Below are 17,686 nucleotides of genomic sequence, written 5' to 3'. Positions count from 1 at the left end.
TAGGGAAGTTAGGTACAGTGGTGATGGATTCTGACATTTCACAGGCAGCTATTTAAGTGGCAGTGCTAGGCCTTGGATCTATAACTTTTCTCTTTCAGTCTTACATCCCCCCCCCCGCCCCCCCAGTACCACATTAATGCTGGAGCTCCAACAACAGCATATATTTCTAGAGTGCAACCACTGTTATAACATGATTTTATGTGGGAGTTCTGAAAGGCAGTTATCACCCTTAACGGTGGACCAGAGTTGGGCCAAGGGTATTCTGAGGTTAACTTGAAGAGTGTGCCAAGGATACAGAAAGGAGTACAAGTACCAGGAACTCGGCAGGCCCCTGGGCCGTGCTGGAGGCACACTGTTCTGAGAAGAGAATGACTCACAGTTTATTGTTGGCTACAAGTTAGACCTCAGACTCCATTCTCTTCCTCTCTGCCCTGCCAACCCAGAGCCACTCTCAGTTGTCATTTTTTATTTGCTATGCCTCTTGGTCACTCAGTCTCCCCCATCCTTTCTTCCGGACCCCAAGGGAGAGAGCAAAGATTAGGACTGGCTATTATTGTTAATAGCTAGTGATGAGTACTGAGATACCTTGAATTTTTCAAGGACCTTGGCATGCTGTAGATTAAAAAAGTCAATGGGATCCTGGCAAACAAGATCTGCTGCCAACTTTACTTGAGATGAGAAAGTGAGGCAGAGAAGTTGAGACTATGCCCGATCAGGAAATAAACCCCGGTAGCTGACTCCTGCCCTGGGCTACCCCATTCCCACAGCCCACGTTCAGAGGGCAGCTGTACATTCTATGCAACAGACATCGCCAGTGTCCCAATCTCTCTTGGGGTTTGCCAGCCATCAGACTTTAGCAGCACAGCAGTAGACAGGCCACATCTACCTACAACGTGTCTCTCTTCCCTGGGAGAATTTCTAGATGGAACTGATGGCTTTGTTTTTCCCAAGTGAGAGCCGAGGAAGTCCCTGTGAACATGAGAAGCTTCAGAGTAACGACGACGTGCTAGTCCAAGCTCCATGCTCCTGCCCACCTTCCCTATGCCAAAGAAAGCCCGTCTCTCTTCCTCCTCTATGTGTGAGGAAAGGAAAAGTGGCGTGCTGTGTGGTGCTGAAGAAAAGCAGGAAGGTAACCAACTAGTATTTAAGGCTATGCCAGGACTCACCTGGACTTCAGGATAGCCATTTCACACTACACCCTCCAAATCAGAAGAGTTAGTGATAAAAAATAAATAAAAAATACTGCCTTCATCTACAGAAAAAAAAAATCAAATTCTTATGAACCCTGTGGCTGTTCAGATACACACTGGCATTTCCCTAGTACTGTGGTCGACAAACTGCGGCTCATGAGCCACATGCGGCTCTTTGGCCCCTTGAGTATGGTTCTTACACAAAATACCACGACCTGGGTGAATCTATTTTTAAGAAGTGGTGTTAGAAGTTTAAGTTTAAAAATTTTGGCTCTCAAAAGAAATTTCAATTGTACTATTGATATTTGGCTCTGTTAACTAATGAGTTTGCCGACCACTGACCTAGTAGATGCTTGATCTCCTCCTCCGGTAACTAAAAGCTCCTGAGGTAGCACTTCCAATCCAGGGAGGTCTCCACACTCAAGGTGGGGAACAGCTGGCATCGCATGGAATCCAACACAACGCCCTCTTTGCTTATTGCTGACTTCCCACCAAAAAACAAATGTATTGAGGGAGAGGAGACTGTATCCCACATTTCCATCCTTTTGAGTTAGTTCTCTGGATTAACCAAGGAAAGGCCAATTCCTTGCCTGATCACTTCAGGTTTTCCTGTTTTGAAAACAAGTATCACCTACGACTCTTGCTCAAAGCACACTCAAGAAATGGAAGTGATAAAGCAAGATGGATTTGATTTGTAAATCGAGGAAATGTAATTATTTTGGGTAAAATCAGTTGACCAACTAATTCATTGCAAAATGTAGGACAACTAAGCCAAGAAAATGTAAAAACAGATCAGATGTAAAGGGCCAAGTGCAGGTCTTTGTTCTTGAGATCCATTTCTTTGGCATAACTCTGAGTTTATTTTTTTCAAGGCTCAAACGCTTTCGCTGTGGACAGGGATCCAGAAGTTTTCCAAACTTTGCAACACCTTCAGCTCTGGGGTTCTCTTTTGTTACTACTATCTTTTCTACCGTAAGTTTTCTATTTCAAATCAGTGTTTTCTTCCAGTTCCTAACCTATACTCGTGTTTCCCTTAAAGAAATATATAAAACAGATAAAATCGAACTGGTCATTAACAGATTAAAAAACCTTACTTTATGAATTTACAGTTCTTTAAAAATGAAAACCTCTCCAGAAACTGTGCCAAAGGCCCTTCTACACTGTATCATTTTCTTCTTGGGAAGCCTGAGTAAAACCTTTTTTTTGGGGTGGGGGCGAAATATGAAGTACATAAACATTTTACAAGTTGACTTCAAAAGTAGTCTTGGCAAACAAGAGACAACTGGTAGTGTCCATATATAACTTTTTATTAAGAAAATGAACAAAATACATTCTTTCTCCATATGTACATTACATACAACAATTCTACAATTGCCACTGTTCAGCAGATCACTATGCACAAAGCAGTGTTGAAAACACTTATCAAACCTGGGGTCAGAAGATCATTGTACCAAGAACGAAGCCTACAGTGTCCACACAGAGCGACAGGGGACCACGACGGGAATGGGAGACTGCAGCACACTAACACGGCGCAACAGGATCAGGACAATGCCGGCGCTAGGAGAGCTCCGATGCCCCAAAGCACTTCTGTGTATCGGCCACCACCAGCTCCCGCCTGCTGTTCCTGAGCTCCCTCATGATGCCCATTTCTGGGTGAGGAACCTCAGGGTACAGCCCTGAGCCCCCATGAGCCACCAAAGAGGGTGAACAAAAGAGTGGAGCCCCGACTGGCACGGCAGTAATCGCCTTCACCCGCTAAGAAAAGGAGTCTCAAATGAAATACAAGACTTCCGAATCTTAGCTGTGAGCAAAGAAATACATTTTTTGAAGAGACACTTGCTTATGCATGATTAAGGGCACGCTTGTTTCCAAGGACTCCTTATTTACATTTATGTTCCTTTTGCCTGTTTTCCTTTTGCTTTGCTTTTCCTTTGGCTTTTGAAAAGTACATCCTTTATGGGTGTGAGTTTAACTATGGTTATATTAAAAAACACACGGAAACAGAAAGCTCTTTGTGGGTATGAAGATGCCCCGATGTCCATAATGGTGCACAAAGAGCTGACGAATTGGAATGAGTCTTAGAAGTTCCCAATGACCTGAACAAGGCAGCTCTCTACAGCTTCTGGGTAACACACCCATAATTTAGGCTTAAGAGATAATATCAACAGAATTGTTTCCAGACTGTCTAGAAAAGGACAACGTTAAAGGAATAGAAGTAAGTGTAGGCACAAATGCTGGCATCCCAGTCCTCCACACATGTGGTAAAAGACCATGAGAATGACTGTGTCAATTAAAAAAACGAAACAAAAACCAAAAAACTTTTCCTGTCCTCTAACATGTTGGGTTATGGAAGTCAGGAAAAAGAAAATGAGTTAAGACCCATCAGCTAATATGTGGTGGTTTTCCTTCTTTACAATTATTTCCTAAATTTCTCTTTACAATTATTTCCTAAATTTCTATAATAAACACTTATATAATCACAAACATCAATAAATGCTATCATTTAATAGTCTCATAAAAGGTATTTAACACTTTCCAACTTTCAGATGAGAGGTGGCTGTGACACAGAGTTTCTGGTGCTGGAGCCGCTGTGACAGAAGGAGATATCTGTCACAGCTTTCCCAAGCAGCCTGGAAAGACCAGTTCTGCTAGTTGAGGAAGGAGTTGTACCTTCCTTCTCTATCTACCTTCCAGCCCAACTCTGGTTCTGAGCATCCATAAATGGAGGCATCTTAATTTCTGGCCATTGAGTACTTCTAATTTATAAAAGTAGTAAAAGAGTTGACTTAAAAACAACTTTAACACATGTATTTTGAAAGATGGAATAATGTTTGTTACCAAGACGGAAGACCAAGACAGGAAAAGGAGGGCCTCATCTTAGCTTTCCTGTACTTTTCTTCTGAGGCTGCAGACACAATAGCACATACATTTTGAAGTGGTAGCAGGGAAGAAATTTCTTTAAAAGAAAATTATATACAGCTGACCTTGAACAAAATGGGAGACCCTTAACTCCTGCACTGTTGATAACCATTTCGAAAATCCACATATAACTTTAGACTCCCCCAAAATTTAATTAATTACTAACAGCTTACTGTTGACCAGAAGCCTTACCAATAAACACGCAGCCAATTAACTAACACATATTTTATACGTTATATGCATCAGACACTATATTCTTACAATAAAGCTAAAGAAAATATTAAGAAAATCATGAGAAAAATATATATACAGTATTTGTTGAAAAGAATCCACATATAGGTAGACCCACGCAGTTCAAACCTGTGTTATTCAAGGGTCAACTATTTAATATCCACATATATATATATTCATATATATATGTCCATATATATATCCATAACAGAATCTGCTCATAGAAAAACACATTATATTGCAATTTCTAAATTGAAGACTATAATAAAGGAAATTAATACTATACTATCTAATTTATACATTTCAAAAGACATTTTGCACAAGTCAAAAAAGCAAGCTGGCTTACAGAATAACACAATCACAGCACCTCTTGGCCAGACTAAATGTAATGTTTAAGAAAGTCCATTTTTATTTCTCTAATAAAAAAATAAAAATAAAAAAAAGGGTGGTACACAATTGAGAGAGAACAAAGTTTACAACTGGTTAGTCACCAAAATAGTATTTCTGGGAAAGGAGAGAAAAAAAAAAGAGAGACCAATACATGACTTTTAAATATATATATATTCCTCATAGACTATTCATACTTAAACTTTTAAACTTTCATATCCTACTATCAAATTTTGGGTTGGATAGACAACTACTTTAGTATATCTTATAATGTTATATTCAGTGCTTTTACACGTATAATGTGTAAAGTTAAACTAAGCCTTTAAAAGATGAAAGTAGCCCAGGACTTCTAAAGTAAGCAATTAAAAAAATGCAAAGCCCCCTTTTCCCCCTCATCCCAAGAAAGTAAAGATAGCTGAAACCAATTTGGCTCAGTGGATAGAGCGTTGGCCTGCGGACTGAAAGGTCCCAGGTTCGATTCTGGTCAAGGGCATGTACCTTGGTTACAGTAGGCAGCTGATCGATATTTCTCTCTCATCAATGTTTCTAACTCTCTATCCCTTTCTCTTCCTCTCTGTAGAAAATCAATAAAATATATTAATAAAGAAAATAGACAGTAACTCCCAGGCAACATGCTAGAACAGGCATCCGCAAACATCTGACAGCATGGCCCTGATGGCATAAGATCCTTTCCTCTGTTTTGTTGCAAAATAATCATAAGACTCTGCCAGCCACAATAGCATTAGCCTTATTCTAGATACCTTCTCTAATTTAATTAACACTTTACAGATATGGAGACAACCTAAAGAATAATCAAAGTTATTTAATACTTCTAATGCCAAACCCAGAATTAATGTATCTATTTCTTGGCCAAGTAGAATAAACAGACCTTTGAGATTATGTAGAATTAATTTATTTTAAAACATGGAAACTAAGTTCAATTTTGTATAGGTTATAAGTTAAGCATGAAATGACAATATTTTTCCTATCTTGAAGGGCTTGAAAAAAATACTAACCAAATGCCCTAAACTGAACAAAGGCTTTATTTCTTGAGAAATAAAGCTAAAAATTGTCTACTTGAGCAACTCTTTAATCATGCATACAGGCCTGTTTAGTATATCAACAGTGTTTTCCCTTCCTGCCAATTAATCTGGCATTCATTAAGCCCTGAAGGAAAGTGAAGAGTGGTGATCTCCTTAGGCTGGCATTCACGTGGCAGACAGCACAGAGATCCAACTATCTCCTGAATGCTAGCATCCCAGATGGTACAGAGCTGTCTGCAGCAAGAGCTTCACCTCCATGCAAGCAAGTCCCATGGGAGCCCCAAACTGCATGTTAAAACGTTGTAGTGCTGGCTTTCCCTCTGGATCCTAATCAAGGAAATAGCTGTACATAATAAACTGCTCACCTAGTTTAAGATCTAGAGCCCATTACATTGTGTTTTAAAAAATATATTTTTATTGATTTCAGAGAGGAAAAGAGAGAAATATCAGTGATGAGAGAGAATCATTGACTGGCTGCCTCCCTTTCCTGTCTCCTGCCACCAAGGATCGACCCCACAACCTTGCGCATGTGCCCTGACTGGGAATTGAACCATGACTTCCTGGTTCATGGCCAACACTCAACTGCTGAGCCATGCTGGCCAAGTTGCACTGTGGTTTTTTTCCTGCTTGTTTGTTTCAAGATCACTAACAGCTATTTGGGAGAAGATGAGAAAAGAAACCAACCAAGAAATGCTGCTTTCCAACAACTATTCAGAATAACTGAGCTTTGATCCCTTTTGATAAGTCTTCTTTCTAGCACTGCATTAATAAAATTAATCTAGGGCTAGAAAGGAAGAGCTTTTTTTTTTTCATTTAGATTTGTGCATCTTCAAATCCATAATAAGGAAAAAATGAAGTTTCACCTGGCTGGTGTAGCTCAGTGGCTGAGCAGTATCCCATGAACCAGGAGGTCATGGTTGGATTCCTGGCTAGGGCACATGCCTGGATTGTGGGCTCAATCCCCAGTAGGAGTCATGCAGGAGTCAGCCTATTGATGATTTTGACGTTTCTATGTCTCTCTCTCCCTTCCTCTCTGAAATGAATAATTTCTTTTAAAAGTTCCTTTTTTCTTTTCTAACATATCCTCATTCTCCTCTCTAGCTCTGTTCCTGAGGCTCAAGTGAAAATGCCACAGACAAGCAAAATAGAACACTGTACACATAAGTTGCATAGTTCATTAAGATGATGTGAACAACAGACAAAAAGACAAATTGTTTCACAATTATAAGTGATATCTTGCAAAAGGTCTACTTCCCTACTAAACATTTCTCCCATTTTTGTTGTTAACCCTATAGCTCTTGGATAACATACACATAACATCCTGTTTTAAAATCAAGCCAGGCAGGGTTTGAGGACTTGAAAGCATATTTGCAAACTTTATTTCCAAACAATGACTCTAATGTGAAAGAGAAACTAGAACTACCCTTTGGTTCTGGTGTTTTCAAGCTCTGAACTGGGATTCTTAGTTCAGGTCTAGAACTTGAAGGCTGTCCCCAACCAACAGACAGACAGTGATAAGATTTTCCACAGGACACCGCTCTCTGCACCACTAGGAAATCTGTATTACTATAATCTCTCATTACTCCTTAAGGGCTATAGAGTCTATTGTCAGAGGACTTTATCATTGGCTATGATTAGGAATAAGATTTAGTCATTTGGAATTTGAACTAAATTTACATTGTTGAGGGGAAGAGTCGTGTCTAAGCTTGTATTACTTTTACTAAGAAAAAGTGAATACCAATCATTTCATGGAAATTAAAGCTATTTCCAATGCTCAATTATACTGAAATTAAAAGTCAATTCTTAACACAAATTCCAACTTCAGCAGAAAATCAGTGCTACTCAAAGGAGTTGGGAGTAGGGGGGAAAGGCTATAAAGTATAAGGAAAGGAAAAACAATAGGCAAATGGAAATGCTGGTGATGTGAATTCCATAAGCTCTGCTATGAAACCTGTACCTTATCAATAACTTTATGAATAAACTTACTAGTGACAGGAAAAGAAGCCAACACTGGTACCTCCATTAAAGCTGCCATAACGATATATTACTATCCCCCATATGAAAACGACAAGCATTTTTATAGCCATATCTGACCATTGATTCTTTAATAATGTACAAGTTTTAATTTCACTATTCAATTGTCATAAACAAGGATAATGATGTCTCAGAATGATTAGGACTTTTTTTCTCAAGCGGCACACCTGTAAGCAATGCTATAGAAACCTAGAAAGTCTAGGGCTAAAGAGCCAAGAATAAAGTCAGGAAAATAATCACAACAGAACTCACAGTATTTAGTGGGTAGAAGGAAATCAAGGTTAAAATTATGTATAAATAAAATCCCTAAGATAGTACTTTTTGAGAAAAATGAAAAGCATTTGATGAAGAAACCCATAAATTGCAATGAGTCCTTCCCGCCAAAACAAATAATGACAACATCATTCAGCTGATCTAGTAGGCTAATTGCTTCAACAAACTTGGAAACTTCTACCTTCAAATGACATATCTGCACACTAAGTTTAAGATAGCCAAGTCATTTCAGCATGAATACAAATCACAGGGAGATACAAATCAGCATGAATACAAATCACAGGGAGTAAAAAAAAAAAAAAAAAAAAAAAAAAATTACAAAAGAACGATGCTATTAAACTAATTAGGACTGTAAGAATTTTTGAGCCCTGGCTGGTTTGGCTCAGTGGATAGAGTGTCAGCCGGCGAACGGAATTGTCTCGGGTTCGATTCCAGTCAGGGGCATGTTCCAGTTTGGTTGCAGCCAGGGCTCATGCAGGAGGCAACCAGTCAATGTGTTTCTCTCACATCAATATTTCTCTCTCTTCCACTCTAAAAATCAATGGAAAAATATCCTCGGGTGAGGATTAAAAAAAAAAGAATCTTTGAGTGAAAGAGCCCCCAAAATCTAATCCTCAAGCATCATTTTCCATTCCTCACTAAATGATTAAGTGCCTCAAACTAGCTTTTGTTTGCAGTTAGATTTTAAAACTTTTATTACATAAAACTGATCATGTTTCTGTAAATAGCATTTATAAGGCAGATGTGAAAAGACCCACTGGAGGATAGGCTGGCAACCACTTATATTCAACATACATATTTCACCCAAGAATAGTTTTATAATCTTTTAAAATATATATATTTTATTGATTTTTTATAGCTGCTTCCTGCACACCTCCTACTGGGAATGTGCCCACAACCAAGGTACATACCGTATTTTTCGGACCATAAGACGCACTTTTTTTCCCCCAGAAGTGGGGGGAAAAAGTCCCTGTGTCTTATGGTCCAAATATAGCCTACACATATACTTTAAAAAAAAAAGTTTTTTTACTTGCCCGGCTCTGTGTGGTCTCTGTGTGCTTGCCCGGCTCTAAAATGGTTCTAAATGCTGCTGTTTACTTTACAGGGTTGATTACATGTGTTTATGACTGTGATGTTGGGTTTTAATGCACATAAAATATTTTAGGACACTATTTGTTTCAGAATCTTTTTTTCTTCATTTCCCTTCTCTAAAAACTGGTGCGTCTTATGGTCCGGAGCGTCTTATGGTCCGAAAAATACGGTACATGCCCCTGACCTGAATAGAACCTGGGACCCTTCAGTCTGCAGGCTGATGCTCAATCCACTGAACCAAACTGGTTTCGGCAGTTTTACAATCTTCAAATCAATGAGCTCTGAACCCAACAAGCCTGTCTATGATAAACCAAAGAGTTAACTTTCTAATGTTCTTTATCCGTTTTTACTTATTAGACATACATAGGCCAACTTTAATGCAAATGAAAACCAGTTTTAAAAAAATGATCTTGCTACCCGGCTGGTGTGGCTCAGTGGTTGAGTTGTAGACTTATGAAACAGGAGGTCATGGTTTGATTCCTGCTCAGGGCACATGCCCGGGGTTGTGGGCTTGATTCCCAGTGGGGAGTGTGCAGGAGGCAGACGATTGGTGATTATCTCATCATTGATGTTTCTATCTCTCCCTTTCTCTCTCAAATCAATAAGAATATATTAAAAATGATCTTGCAAAAGCACAGTTAGGCATCGAAGTCTAAATTTTTTTGCTTGAATAAAAGATTGATGCATTTGAATTAATCAAGGTTTATGATGGACATGAGGTTTCTGTCATTCCACAAAATGCAGATGAACTTTAGAAATGCCTTACAAGTCAGAGAATTTCACATGAAGTATAAGCACTGAAAATGGTAAAGATCGAATTTACTTCTAAACTATTTAATAAACTATTAAATAGTTCAAATAAACCATTTCTGGTTTATTATTCTGGAATAATACATTTGGCAGGAAGAAAAGAAAAATGGGAATGAAGTTGAAGCTAGGGATAATAAAATTGAACAAACTGTAGTTGACTACCTAGCATAAACCAGATGTTTCAATCTGAGATTTACTAAACTAGAAAGATTTAAAAAATAGTAAAACAGCTACTTGGCTATCTAAACAATGTATCTAAATACCAAATTAGATTATTTAAATGACATATACTGCTGGAATTCTTGGAAATAAATGTAGTTACTCATTACATCTATAAGTAAGTTTTAAAGCAGTGATGTGAAATGTGACCAATGTGTCACTCTTGAGCATGGGTATAATGAAGCCCTACATTCTCCTACAATCATTACCAGCAGTGTAAAGCCCCATGATACAAATTCTGATTTACCTAGTCAATAATATCAACAGTTTCTCACTTAAGCAACATTAAAGTGTTTGTTATTATTCAATCCATTTAAACATGTTCAAGAGAAAAAAAAATCAGAAATAAAGAGGGTAAGTCCCACACCTAAATAAGGTAAAAGATAAAATGAAAATAAGTATATGTAGCAAAAAAAACTACTATACTTTCAGGGAAAAACAAGAACAAAAAAGCCACTGAGTTTCCTCCAAATATGGAATCTAAATGAATGGACGAAGAAAAAAAAGAAAAAAAAGAAAAAAAAAAAGACAAAGCATAAAAATAAATCATGGAGGGCAGCAAAACTTCATTTGGTTAATGTTTTTAAAGTGCCAGAATTCACGGAGAACAAAATTTGAGGTTTTAAATTTAGAAACTCTTATCAAGTTCAAGTTCTTCCCTAGCAACTCTTTGATTTGTACTTGTTTTCACAAAATGAGATTCAATTGGCTACCATATTAGTGATATTAATATTTTATATTCTAGACTGTCACTCAGAAAAATCATTTTATGAAACTGTAAAAGTATATAAGTAAAGTCTATTTGCTCATCTGTAAAGTCAATTGGTTATTCTACAGCTACACAAATTTTGGTACTTACTAAATTATATATCTTTCACAAGGTAAGGTACAGATCTAATTGTTTAATAAATCACTGTATTGATTGCTTTGGGAAGCTTGGAAAGCTAAGGAGCCCAAGATTCAAGCCTAGAACTAGGAAAAATATATTTCTGTCCATCCCCAAAAGAAGTAAAACCATGCAATAGAGTGAAGATGGATCTCTAAGTCTCATTCCTATATGAGACTTTTCAAAAGTGCAACTCAATTTCTTATCTTTCTTTGGTGAGACCTAATCTTGCTACTCAAGAACATACTGAATTCCATAAAGTCATTCACTTTTAATAGCCACTGGACTGATGAATATTCATTATACTAAGTCTGCTTTAAGCATGGTGGGTATCAGTTGCACACAGCACACTTATTTTTAAATATAACTTGTTTTTAACAAAGCCTACTTTTGAGCAAATGTAATAAGCACTGATCAGGTGTAGGTTTCCTATACTGCATTCCATAGCACCTTATGGAATAATATATATCTCTACCCTCACAAGAAATGGACAAACCTATCTGCCTTTTCCTTTTTTTATTTAATGAAAAAGTATTTGCACCATTGTTCTTTTTCTTCATTTAAAAAAGCCTAGTCTATGTGCTCAGTGAAATGCCTGTCAGTTGTATTTCATTGGACAACTACACGCCATCACTCTTTAAAATATCAGTGTGCAGAAGCAGATGTGTGGAGCCAATGTGTCTGGATCAACAAAGCAGAGGTCTGGACACCCAGCCTCCCAAACGAAAATGCCACGAACTGATAGCACAGGAAGTAATGGAAGCCCTGGATCTGTGCAGATCTATCAGAGGAAAAAGCCATTTTCTTCCAGAACTGCCACCCAGGTATCAATGAACATATTAATCACTTCTAGAATCCTCCTGCTGCTAACTTTTATAATGGCTCTTAAAGGTTCTGAAAGATACTCTTCTGTGACTCAAAGCTTATAATATCCACCATAGAAACACTACAGGCCAATCTCAGATAAGTGCCTGGACCAATCTTAGGTTTCATTTTTCAGTTCTATGAAGAGGAACATAAATTTAAGCCCTCTTTTCTCCTATTGCTTAATGTAATACAAGATTCTAGTCAACAGAGACACATATACATCACTTTTAACATACATCAATTGCCTTAAGAACTATATTCTGTTAAGAATGAAGAGGTAAACAAGTGACACCACCTACAAGCAGTTCTGTGATGCAAGGTAAAGTGAAATGGGAAGGGAGGAGCAAGAAGAAAGGTCACACAACCCAACAACACAATCCCAATTCGTGTAGCACTGGGTCTGTTAATAGTGCTTACTTGCCCTAATTTTATAAAAATGAAATAAAAATCAGGAAAGGGTAAACTACCTGATTATTATTTTTTATACTCATTAATTTTTAAAAGTTAAAGTAAAAAATATATATATATATTTAAATGGAAAGTATATCAATTTCACTTTATTAACTTAACTGAGGAATGGGACGAGGAAAATGGGGTTGAGGTCAGGTATGAAGAAAGAGGGTTAGAACTTGCGATGGTAAAGATCCCTTCGGAATTCTGGTGCAGTCCTCAGTCACTGCGGCCTAATTGTCGGTCAGTAGAGTTGAAATCCAGAATACTGAAAGCAGATTCCTGGTCTCCATGTCTGTCAGTGACTCTTCAGTTACAGTGTGATGAGGTCCACCAGGTTGCCTTTAGGAGGAGTCATGCTGTCAGGAAAGAAATTTACTAAGGTGTCAAAGAGCTGAGTTCTTTGAGCATAGGTATGATCCACGTCCGAAAAGCCTGTGAAGGAGAGATACAAAGAAATTCACCCATTGTGTTTAAAACTCAACACGTAACAGAAAAGCCAGCTGAGAAAAGCAGCAATATATAATGGAAAAACCAAAACCAAAACAGGCTTTAAAACTAGAGCTATGGGTCCTGACCTCAGTTCTGACTAGCAGATAGCATTTTCAATGACTGATGTGAAAAGAACCTAGCCAAAAACCAGCACTTTAGTAACTAATAGTGATTTCTCTTCCTTTTCCTGCAAGCCTTTTCCTCTTCTAGTCCATTGAGGATTATTTCACTCCCTTTCTGACTTTTATTCATTTGTACTAGTATGTTTTCATGAATCCTTTCCTTGTTCAATGTTATATTCATTAGTATCATTTTAATACTCATGTGGTCCCAGATTTGGCCAGTGAGAACTCTTTCAAGCTCCTGTCTTTTTGAAATGTCCCTGTGAATTTCTGAGCACTTCCTTACTTTCTGGTAAATATCCAAGCTTATCTTTACAACACTCTGGAGTCAGCTAATTTTCCATGGAGCCCTAATTCCTTTTAGTTGTGAAGGTTATCTAGAAACCAGATCAGTTGTACTAATTACCAAGGATGTTATTGTTTCCAGGCATACCCACACACATACACACACACACATTACAGTATATACGTAGTGTATTTTTTCTTTAACAGAATCATGAGTTCCTGTTTTTATTGCTAATTCCAATTTTTTAAGAACCTCCATAGGATTCTTCCTTTATCCCATTCTATATTTATACCTCCTTTCTCCCACTAAGAAAACCAACTCTAGCAACATCATATTTACCCATTTGCTCAACCTAATACATGAAAAATGTTCTAGAATTCCTATACCCATACCACTCTCAGCAAAAACCTCAAGATTCTTTGCTTTTGTCTTTAGAGTATATCTGTGAGTGTATAGTCTAAACACTGTACTAAAAAGATTTAATGTCCTCCCCCTCGCTCCTACTAAATGGTAATGTTACTAATTTGATAGATAAGTTTCTTTGTTTCTCTTTGTATTCAATGTTAGAGTTTTCCATTGTTTCCTTTATTTGTGAAATGTTGTGGTCTTGATTCTATGACAGTACTCTAATGAAGTATTACCCTTTGCATGAGATCAAATGATTTAGGAGGTAAGAAACACTAAGTTCCTGCTGTGTGCTAGGTGCTTTCTGTATGACTGCATTGCACTGTCAGAAAAACAATGAAGCAGTTATTATAAACTCCCCTTTCAGATGGAAAAACGTAGAGAAATTCAGTAATTTAATAAGGTTCCACAGCTGGTATGGGAAGAGGATGGAATGTGAATCCATGTCTATCTGACTCCAAAGCCCATTTATTCTTATTAACCAACTAGAGGCCCAATGCTTGAAAATTCATGCAACAGTAAGCCTTCCTTCCCCCAGATGCCGGCACCAGCTTCCCTCTGGCACCCGGGACCCAGGCTGCTTCCCTCCTCCAGCTGCTGGCAGGCACCTGGGAGCCGGGCTGGCTTCCCTTGGGCCTGGCTTAATCAGGAAGGACGTCTGGAAGACATCCTGTCTAATTAGCATATTACCATTTTATTATTATAGAAGATTGAGTGCTTATTAAGTTTTAGGCAATGTGCTAAATTCATTTAATCCACAGAACATTTACTTTTTCACACTTTATCAATGAGAAAGTTGAAATTATACTTCATTAGATGAATGGTTAAATTATGGTAGACCTCTATTATGGAATATTATGTGTCACTAATAAGAATATAATAGAGAGCTAGTGCAGTTTCATGCAAACATCTCCAAGTGACATCATTACATTTTAAATTTACAATGCAAAATACATGTTTTTACATTATACAATTAATAAAGCCAGAACATCAAAACTATACATCTATGTGTGTGTACATGAATATATACAGTCAATTGTCATTACTCAGATTCATATTTGTGTGCCTGCCTACAATCCCACAATCAATACTGGTGGCACTTTGCAGAGATGCTCAGAGGAGCGAAAATTTGAGTTACCAGATGCACACATTCTCAGCTGAGGTCAAACTGGGTAATGCTCTGTCTTCTTATCATATTTCAACTCTTTAATACATTTAAATAATCTACTGGTGCCATGTTTTTTTTTTGTTTGTTTGTTTGTTTTTTGCATTTTGTGCTTTGTTTTGGGTGACATCACTGCTTACAATGGCCCCCAAGTGTAGTGTGAAGTGGTGTCTTGTGCTACTAAATGCAAGTAAGCCATGATGTGCCTTATGGGGAAAATTTGTTTGTTAAATAAATAAGCTTTGTTTAAAAATGGGTTATTAATACTGCTGGCTATGAGTTCAATGTTAATGAATCAACAATATAAACACATAAATAAGGTATCTTTCAATAAAAACACACATAAAGCAAGGTTATGCACTGCTAGGTCGACAAAAATGTTGTGAGCAGAGGCTTGCAGGAACCTGTGTATGTCCATAGGAGGAATGGTTCAGTATTTATTTACTCAGTGTTCCCAGGGACTTTACAGAATGTAACTTCTGCACTTAATGAGAATCAACTGTACCTTGATGTCTGTATATATGGTTGTGTGTGTTTGTATAAAGAGCTGTCCAGTATGAGTGATTACACCTGAGAAGTAGGGACAAAGATTGAGGAAAGTTGTTCAAGGAGAATCTTAAGCTTTTATCTGTATTCATTTTTTTTTTTAATACGTTTAAAAAGGGTGGGACATCAAGAAACTCATCAACAGTGACATAACTACTTACTAAATGTCAGAGACAGGACAAAAAAAGGTTGTATTGATTCTAAATCTCATGTCTCATCTAATCACTTTTTCTCACCACAGAATGAAATGAGAAACTGATCACTCAGAAGACTGAAAACTAGTAAAGCTCAATGAAAGGTGGTATAGTTAGTGGTTTAGGAAATGAGCTATGAACACATACTACTAAGGTTTGAATCCTGGTCTTCCCACTCACTAGCACTATTCCTGAACACGTTACCTGTGCCTCTTGTGTCCTAGTTTCTTTGAATATTAAAGGGATCATAAGAATAGCTGCTTCATAAGATTAAAATGGAAATTAAATGAATTTTGTCATGAAAAGTGCTTAGAATGGTATGTGGCCCCATAGAAAGTGCTCAGTAATACTATCTATCACTTTAGTCACTATTACCATGACTAAAGACAATGACTGCTCTAAAAAGAAAGTGACCTATTAGGAATACAGGCAGCCCTTGGGTTACATCGAACTCAACTTATGTTGTTTCAAGGTTACATCGCCATCTCTCATTTACAGTATTTGTTTTTAAAAAAAGTTCTGTCATTTCGACATATGAACATATGTGCTTCATGTTTTTATTATTTATTTACCACAAGTAAAGGTCAGAATTAACTTTCCTTTATATTTTTTTTTACTCTTCCACTTCATTACTGCTGTGTAAGTGCTTCATGTGAGTGACATAGGCAGGTTCCAACTTAAAAATCGAGTTACATCGCACCGTAGGAATGGATCTCTGACGTAAACCAAGGACTGCCTACATATTTTTAAGTTAACATCCTACAAAGACTAGGTAATCTTTCCTATTTATGGTGAAGTAATAGTAGCAAAAATTCTCATTTTTTTCCTGGATATAAATTTCTTTATTTATACTTCCTACTTCTAATAATAAATGTATCCTAATATATAAAAAGCCAGGGGCTGTCACAACCTAAATGACCAGATAGCAGGCTAGAGTGCTGGCCAGCACGGGGTGAGTCAGCCCTGGGTCCCGGCTGGCACGGCGGGAGTGAGTCTGGGTCCTGGCTGGCATGGCAGGAGTGAGTCTGGGTCCCGGCCAGTGCAGTGGGAGTGAGTCTGGGCCCCAGCTGCCCAAGGCGCAGCAGCAGGAGGGAACTTTGGGAATGGAGGCATGCTGCCATCGGACTGGCCTCTAGGTTCCTCCCCCTGTTCGTAGGCTCTGGGGAACCTGAGCCATGCTGCGACTGAACAGGCCTCTGGGGTTGTTGTGTCGCACCACCCCCCAACCTGCAGGCTCCGGGGAACCAGAGCATTGCTGCAATCTGTCTGGCCTCTGGGTGCCTTGCCCCTGGCATACAGGCTCAGGAGAACTAATGAACGCATAAATAACTGGTACAGGAAATCAATATTTCACTTTCTTTCTTGTTCCCACTCTATCTAAAAATCAATTTTAAAAAAACTTTGCATATATTGAATGGTAATTATAGGTTTTTTTTTTTTTAATGTATAGAGAATTAAAGTCATATTATAAAGAGCTGAGAAGGAGTGGATGGGCACTAAATATTAAGACTTAAATCCCTGAATATATATTTGGTATAACATTGAATCATCATGAAAATTTTATGTGATTGGCATTTTACAAGTAGTGCAGAGGAAAAGGCGCTGGGAAAAGAACAAAGTGGCGGTAGCCCCGAGCCAGAACAGGAAAAAGGAGCAGAAGGAGTTTCTACAGCGGGAACCTGAGTGGCTGGAGCTCATGAATGTGGAGCTGAAAACCAAGATGGAGGAGCGGCAGCAGCTCATCCTGATGCTCAGCCGGCATTGCCCCACCTGCATCGTCAGGACCAACAGTGTTAAGACCCTCAACTCAGAAGGCAACTCACTGCTGGAGCAGCTGGAGAAGAAGTGACCATAGGCTGGGAGGAGGAGGAGGAGATGAGAAGATGAAGGAGAAGAAGGAGGGTTCCATAGGACTCTTCCTTGCTGCATGAAAAACTTTTCAAAGAGGCTCAACACAGCCAGCATCGGCCAGACTTTTTTGCGAAACTCAGATCAGTCACACCAGGGGAAGAAACCCAAGCTGATGAAACCCAGGACCAAGCGCTGAGACCAAAGTAGTCTTGAGGATGGGCTGT

The 17,686-nt window shown here is 38.3% G+C and overlaps 1 protein-coding gene across 8 annotated transcripts in view; it reads right to left on the bottom strand.

Moving 5' to 3' along the window:
- Positions 1–11,435: 11,435 nt before the first annotated feature.
- MKLN1 (muskelin 1) overlaps positions 11,436–17,686 on the bottom strand; it is a 303,397-nt gene continuing 297,146 nt past the window's right edge. For 7 of the 8 annotated variants that reach the window (XM_045576813.1, XM_045576809.1, XM_036427159.2 and 4 more), the window contains one exon: positions 11,436–12,836. In XM_045576813.1, coding sequence (XP_045432769.1) covers positions 12,715–12,836 — 122 coding nt within the window. In that variant the 3' untranslated portion in view covers positions 11,436–12,714. Of the gene's footprint in view, positions 12,837–14,988; positions 15,078–17,686 lie in introns of those variants that run through there. The other variant, XM_036427168.2, reaches the window with a different exon arrangement.

Source organism: Pipistrellus kuhlii, unplaced genomic scaffold (genome assembly GCF_014108245.1).
Source record: "Pipistrellus kuhlii isolate mPipKuh1 unplaced genomic scaffold, mPipKuh1.p scaffold_m20_p_10, whole genome shotgun sequence".
In the NCBI taxonomy this organism is placed as follows: Eukaryota; Metazoa; Chordata; class Mammalia; order Chiroptera; family Vespertilionidae; genus Pipistrellus; species Pipistrellus kuhlii.
Note: the sequence above shows the minus strand (reverse complement) of the source record. Positions and strands in the feature narration are given on the sequence as shown.